General features: G+C 36.7%; 1 protein-coding gene across 2 annotated transcripts; it reads left to right on the forward strand.

Moving 5' to 3' along the window:
• Positions 1 to 1938: 1938 nt before the first annotated feature.
• Positions 1939 to 5563, forward strand: LOC141689020 (protein SMAX1-LIKE 3-like). Of its 2 annotated transcripts, XM_074493175.1 has the most exons (4): positions 1939 to 2175; positions 2337 to 3614; positions 4034 to 4265; positions 4423 to 5563. In XM_074493175.1, the coding sequence occupies exons 2-4, from the start codon at positions 2407 to 2409 to the stop codon at positions 5500 to 5502; spliced, it is 2520 nt and encodes an 839-aa protein (XP_074349276.1). In that variant the 5' UTR covers positions 1939 to 2175; positions 2337 to 2406; the 3' UTR covers positions 5503 to 5563. The 2 variants fall into 2 exon arrangements, with proteins under 2 accessions (XP_074349276.1, XP_074349275.1); XM_074493174.1 differs by having other exon boundaries at positions 1939 to 3614.
• The last annotated feature ends 1215 nt before the right edge of the window (positions 5564 to 6778 follow it).

Raw genomic sequence — 6778 nt, forward strand, 5'->3', positions numbered from 1 at the left:
TTCTGCATTCAATTTCCACTATAAAAGATCTGGGATTGGATAAATATTATCTTGGATTAGAGATCCACCGTATTGAGAAAGGCATCTATCTACATCAGCACAAGTTTGTTCATGATCTTCTTCTAGAGGACAGTCTTGAACACTGCAAACCATTATCTTTGCCCGTTGACAGCACCGTCAAACTTTCTCCTTTAGATGGGGAATTACTTGAAGATCCTTCCATTTATCAAAAAATTGTTGGTAAATTACTCTACTTAACAGTCTCTCGTCCAGATATTTCTTACATGGTCCATCATCCTAGTCAATTCCTCCAAACACCTCGAGTGCCACATATGCTAGCAGTTCAAAGAGTGCATCGTTACCTCAAAGGAACCCCTTTTCAGGGCCTGTTTTACTCCTCTGATTCCAGTCTCAAATTAGAGGCTTTTTGTGATAGTGATTGAGGCTCTAATCTAGATTCAACTAGAATGCTTAAAAGTGTCACTGAAATGTGTTTAATGTTTGGTTCGTCCTTGGTAATTTGGCATTCTTCTAAACAAAAGGTAGTATCTCGTTCTACTGCCGAAGGTGAACTTCGAGCACTTGCAGATACTTCCTGTGAAACATCTTGGTTGAATTTATTACTTTCAAAACTGCAAATACCTCAGGATTTGCCTACTGTGATTTACACGGATAATCAGGTTGCTTTGGACATCGCAGCAGATCCTGTTTTTCACCCAAAGACAAAATATTTTGCTTTAGATTGTCACTTTGTAGTTAATCAAGCCTTGTTATGTTCCTAATGCACTCCAGTTGGCAGATGTTCTTACCAAGGGTCTTGGTCGTCAAGCTCACTGGAGACTCTTGTCCAGATTGAATGTTGTTCAATCACATTCAATCTACTTATCTTCAGTCTACTTATTAACAAAGTCACCATATCATAACAGAATTCTGTTATGATCCTCTCTGTATAAGACTAGCAATCTCTTTCATCTCCTTTAGATCAATCCCTCTCAATTGTATCTCTCTAAACTCTCTGTAAATTGTTTCAGTAATGTAAACACAAAGTTATTTTCATTAAAAGAGTTAGCTCATTTTGATTGCGTCTGTTCGTTTCTACAAACTTAAGATTCTGTACAGGATATGTTTGTTCATTTTGAATGAACCAGAAAGCTAGCTTCAACTTTATATAATAAATTGGCAGAGAAAGAGAATTAGGAATGTGGAAATATTTTGGGGTTTCTTAATCCCCATGCATGAAGATATAATTGAAGCTCTGTGTTTATAGTATCACTGTACATACAAATACATATACTTAAGTGTGGTAGCATGGTTTGATGAGTTAGGAATATCTTTATGTGTGGGTACGCTCGGTTTCCCATTCATTGAGACAGACAGTCTAGTCCACCTTCCCCTTTTCAGGTCCTCTTCTTTTGTGCAACTCACTGTCCCTCTCTTTCCCTTTTGGAGTCTACCCCATAATGTTGTCGTCATTACTATATTTATCTTCATTCATCACAACTTTTAATCATGTAAGTTTTACAACTTTATTCAAGGCACTGCAGTGCAGTCATCGGTAAAATTTTAGATGATAAATCCAAGTATTGTTTTTAGCTTAATTTGGAAGAGTTTCGGTCCAAGTAATAATAATCATGTTCAGGTTTAACTTGTTTTAGTTGTGCACAACTTTTTTTCATGATTAGGTTTTCTTATGTACATATAATGACTTAACCTTAGGGTTATCAGAAAAGGAGATCATTACAAAATTACCTTAGGATTCAGAAAAGGAGATGATGACAAGATTTGTAGCATTTTGAGAGAGTAGAAAGCCGCTGTATTATAATATATATATATAGAAAAGGCAGTGTGTTAAAAAATCTTGTGTTTTGCATGAAAGGAGAGCTAGCGACCCATTTCCACTCAGTAATCCTGGTGAGTTGGCTTTGGTATTGGTGCATTCAATTTGGTGTCACCACATGCATTCCACTTTAGACCCCCCTAAAACCAACCCTCCGTTACAAGCAAGGCACAATTTACCCCCTTTTGCCTAATTTATTTCCAATATATATATATATTTCAATCATCTCTCCCCTCTCCCCTCTTTCTCTTTCAATCAATCCACTTAAAATCATATCGTTCTCCACAAACTCGATCGATCTCCTAGCCATCATCCTTTTGCGCTTTGCTTGTATTCAGGTACAATCATATCCAACAAACTCCTTACACACCTTGATGTAAATATTCATATATGTACAATATCCCAAGCTCCAACATTATTGTCTAAATACTCACAAAATATATATGTTTGCTAAATATTATTAAGATTTCTTTTTGATGATCTATATACACTCTGGCAGTCCTCTGGTTGCTGTTAATTAGGGAAGGTGAAAATATATAAACTTGAAAATAGATCATTATAGTAGAGAAATGAGGGCAGGAGGATTGACTGTCCAACAAGCTCTATCAGTGGAGGCATCAAGTGTAATCAAGCAAGCCGTGCAACTTGCGAGAAGGCGCGGTCATGCTCAAGTAACCCCACTTCATGTAGCTAGCATCATGCTCTATTCTCCAACTGGATTTCTCCGAACCGCTTGCCTTGAGTCTCAAACTCACTCCCAGCCTCTTCAGTGCAAAGCTCTTGAGCTTTGTTTCAACGTCGCCCTCAACCGCCTTCCTGCTTCTTCCTCCACTGGCATCTTAGGGGCTCCTCAACACCCTTCCATCTCTAACGCTCTTGTCGCCGCCTTTAAGCGAGCTCAAGCCCATCAGAGGCGGGGTTCCATTGAAAATCAACAGCAACCCCTTCTAGCTGTCAAGATCGAGATTCAACAGCTTATAGTCTCAATTTTAAATGATCCTAGTGTAAGTAGAGTCATGAGAGAAGCTGGATTTTCAAGTACCCTAGTGAAAACCAAATTAGAAGAGAATGTTTCTTTGGAACTATGCTCTCCATCTCCTGTTTCGAGTACTACGAACAAGTCTTCCTCCTCCAAGGAAAACAATAGCCTTTTAGCCATGTCATCTCAGTCTTCACCTACACTAGGTCAAGAAAAAGTATGTAAACAAATTAGGGTTAACGATCAAGCTAGAAATGAAGATGTGATGAGTGTGATAGAGAAGTTGATGATCAAGATGATTAAAAGCCTCGTAATTATCGGAGAAGAAGTATCTACCGTAGAGGGTGTTGTTAAAGGAGTGATGGACAAGGTCAACCAAGGGGATGTTCCTGATGCTTTGAAGGAAGTCAAGTTTATAAGTCTCCCACTTTTTTCATTTGAAAAAAATTCCAGAGGAGAGGTAGAGCAGAAGCTTGAGGACTTAATTAGGTGTATGAAAACCTTTGTCGAAAAAGGGGTTGTTTTGTACTTGGGAGACCTCAAATGGATTACTGATTATCGAGCAAGTAATTCTGGTGGGACGTCCAACTATTATTGTTCTATAGAGCACATGATTTTGGAGCTTGGAAGATTATCTTATGGATTAGGAGAGGGTGGAAGGTTTTGGCTTATGGGGATCGGATCTTTTCAAACATACATGAAATGTAAAACTGGAACCCCTTCACTTGAAGGTGTTTGGGGCCTAAGCCCCCTTACAGTTCCTGCTGCCGGTTTGAGCTTGAGTCTCATCACAGACAGGTATATAATTGTCATAAATTTTAATTTTACTTGATTATACAATATATTATAACAATTTTATGAGCAGAGTTAAGGGCTTAATGCATTGTTGCACTTCTCTCTTCTATGTTATTCAATTCTTTCTGCCATCATTCGAGTGTTTTTTCAGAACCCCAGAAATATTTGGAACACCTGGCTGCTGATTCCTTTTGAAATCTTTCAAGATTTTTCTTAAAGTTTCTCAATTATCCCACTTTCTAGGGGCTCTAAATTGTAGCACTATAGATCTAAAGTTATACAAGTTCAAATATTCTCTAAAGTACTTAGACTCTAGTACTCTACCTAGCTTTTTGTAGACGGGTTATTTAATTAATAAAACTAATTAAGTACTTGGATAACGAATATTATTCTCATCATCTTTCTCATACATGTATCAACAGCTATGTACAAGATAAAGATACAGCAAGCAAGAAAGCTGTTGGTAGATCTAGTTTGGTGCTGATTGAAGGTAGTGAGGAACCGCAGCTCACTTGCTGTGCTGATTGCTCGGCCAATTTTGAAACTGAAGCTCAAAGCTCCCGAAGCACTTCTTCTCACGGAGAATCTACAAGTTCAACCCTCCCTTCATGGCTCAAGGATGAAAACAAAAGACGGAATGGTAGTGATGATCAGGTGAATTAAATTTACTTACAGCTTTTACAATTTTTGTATTTGTACGTACAATTTATGTATTCTACAACAATAAAGAATCATATTTGAAACCTAGCATATGTGTACATTAATCTTTGTAGTAGGACAATTCTAACTGTATCTTTCCAATATATCCCAGCAAAATGTCCGGATCAGAGATTTATGCAGGAAATGGAATTCCTTTTGTAGGTCATCACATACACAATCTCATTCATATGAGAAAAAAGTCGCTTTTTCCTCGTCAATACTATCTCCTTCATCAGCATCTTTTTTATACAGTGACCAACAAAACCCTAATTTTTACCCCAGGTCTGGAAAACCTTGGCCAGCCTTTGAACCAAATACCACAATGTACATCCCTGAAAATGGCGGGTTGTCCAATCTTAGTTCCACACCAAATTCTACTTCTTCCAGTAACAATATGAGTATGGACTACGTAAAAAAGTTCAAAGAGTTCAATGCTGAGAACTTAAAGACTCTATGCAGCGCCTTAGAAAAAACGGTCCCTTTGCAAAAAGATGTAATTGCGGAAATAGCTGGCACCATATTACAATGCAGGTCAGGAATGTTGAGAAGAAAAGAGAAAAGGAGATGTATGAATACAGCACCTAAAGAAGAGACTTGGTTGTTCATCCAAGGCACAGGTAGAGATGTCAAAGAGAAGTTTGCAAGAGAACTAGCTAAGGTTGTGTTTGGCTCTTCCCCTTCCAATTTTATATCTATTTCTCTTAGCCATTTCTCTTCTACGCGAGCGGACTCCGTCGAAGATTCAAGAAACAAAAGGACAAGAGATGAACAAAGCTGTAGTCTCTTTGGGAGATTAAGGGAAGCAATATCTCTTAATCCTCATAGAGTTTTCTTTATTGAAGATGTTGAGCAAACAGATTATCGCTCACAAATGGGAATAAAAAGGGCCATCCACAGCGGAATCATACGAAATGCAGATGGTGAGGAAGTTTGTCTCCGAGATTCTATTATAATTTTAAGTTGTGAAAGCCTCAGTTCTAGATCAAGAGCCTGCTCTCCAACTACTAAACAAAAAACTGATCGGACAGAAGAAGAGAAATCAGTTTCGGAATCAGAGCAGACCAGTCCTTGTACATCTTTGGATCTGAATATATTATTTGAAGATGATCGTGCTGGTGCTACAGATATGTCCACAGATGATATAGGTCTTGTGGAATCTGTCGACAGATATGTCATCTTTAAAATGCTGTAGGCCTTGGGCAGTTGTAAACGAATTTAAAATTATAACTATATATATCTGTGTTATAATCCTAGGTTTATCTGTCCTATTTCGTACTTAAAATTTTTAAATTATCAGTGGAATTATATATGGATGAAATGAAGCTCCAAGAAAACATGGATGTGTGCTTTTGGCAAAAGTAACCAAATTATTAGATATGCTGTGATGCAAAAATAAAATGGGTAAACTTCATTAATTTAATTGTCACTTAATTTATAATTTAAAAAAAGTTAATCACTGCCTCCCCATTCTTCACACACAGATTCTTTGCATCTAGACTTTAATCACTCGGTCCCAGATTCTTTACATTGAGGCTAGAGTACGTAGACACGTATTTTAAACTCCTTTAAAACATAATTTTCTATAGTTTTTTAGAATTTTTTTCTTTGAAATTATATTTTATAATAATTTTAATATTCAAACAAGACAGAAAATTTATAAAAAAATGAGTGAGATGGACGAAGTAGTTCAAGCTAGCTAGAATAGAAATATTGCTACTGTTACACATGTTTATGTTATAAAGTAAAATAAAGATATAGTTGTATTCACTATTTAAATTTTAAATTTTAAAGGAAATACAAAATTTTTAGTTGATGAATTGTTATGTAACTAGTTATTCTAAAATTTCAAGATATTGAAAATAAAAACTCCAACTGTAACGCCTAAAGGCATGATTCATATTTCATAGCCTTTCCGTTCCCCTGACGAGTGCATCACAAAAATGAAACTATATATGGACCGGTTTTTTTAAAGCCAAAAGTCGGGTTAATGATTTTATGTATGACATTGATACACAATTTTTGATACACAATTTGTGATTAGCATGATTATTTAAGTCTTGTCTTTTGATATGGTGAGTATGTGATTTATTAGTTTATGTGTCGTTATCTTTAGTTCAGTATCGCTACAGTGCTAGTTCTTGTTCATTACTGCTTGCATCATAGATGGACAAAAAATCTACGATTCAGGAAATGGAAGAGGAGTTTGCAATGATTAGTATAGAGGATGAAGAACAAGGTGGATTATCATATGAGGATGCTTGAGATGATCTCAGTGAAATAGATGTTCTCTGGTGCTTAGTTAGTCGATTTCTCACAGAATCCCCTATCGATTTTCAAACTATGCAACACAAAATGGTATCGTTATGGAGGCCAGAAAGAGGTATGTATGTTAAGCAGCTTGATGCCAACCGATTTCTGTGTCAGTTCTATCATGAGTTAGACATCAAACGGGTTATTGAGGGTAGTCC

The sequence above is a fragment of the Apium graveolens genome, chromosome 10 (genome assembly GCF_009905375.1).
Source record: "Apium graveolens cultivar Ventura chromosome 10, ASM990537v1, whole genome shotgun sequence".
Classification (NCBI taxonomy): domain Eukaryota; kingdom Viridiplantae; phylum Streptophyta; class Magnoliopsida; order Apiales; family Apiaceae; genus Apium; species Apium graveolens.

Bases quoted from the DNA above. Each gene is read 5' to 3' on its own strand.
- LOC141689020 (XM_074493174.1), top strand. From the start codon at position 2,407: ATGAGGGCAGGAGGATTGACTGTCCAACAAGCTCTATCAGTGGAGGCA. The intron at 3,615-4,033 runs GTATATAATTGT...ATGTATCAACAG, and splicing joins TTGAGTCTCATCACAGACAG to CTATGTACAAGATAAAGATA. The intron at 4,266-4,422 runs GTGAATTAAATT...AATATATCCCAG, and splicing joins GGAATGGTAGTGATGATCAG to CAAAATGTCCGGATCAGAGA.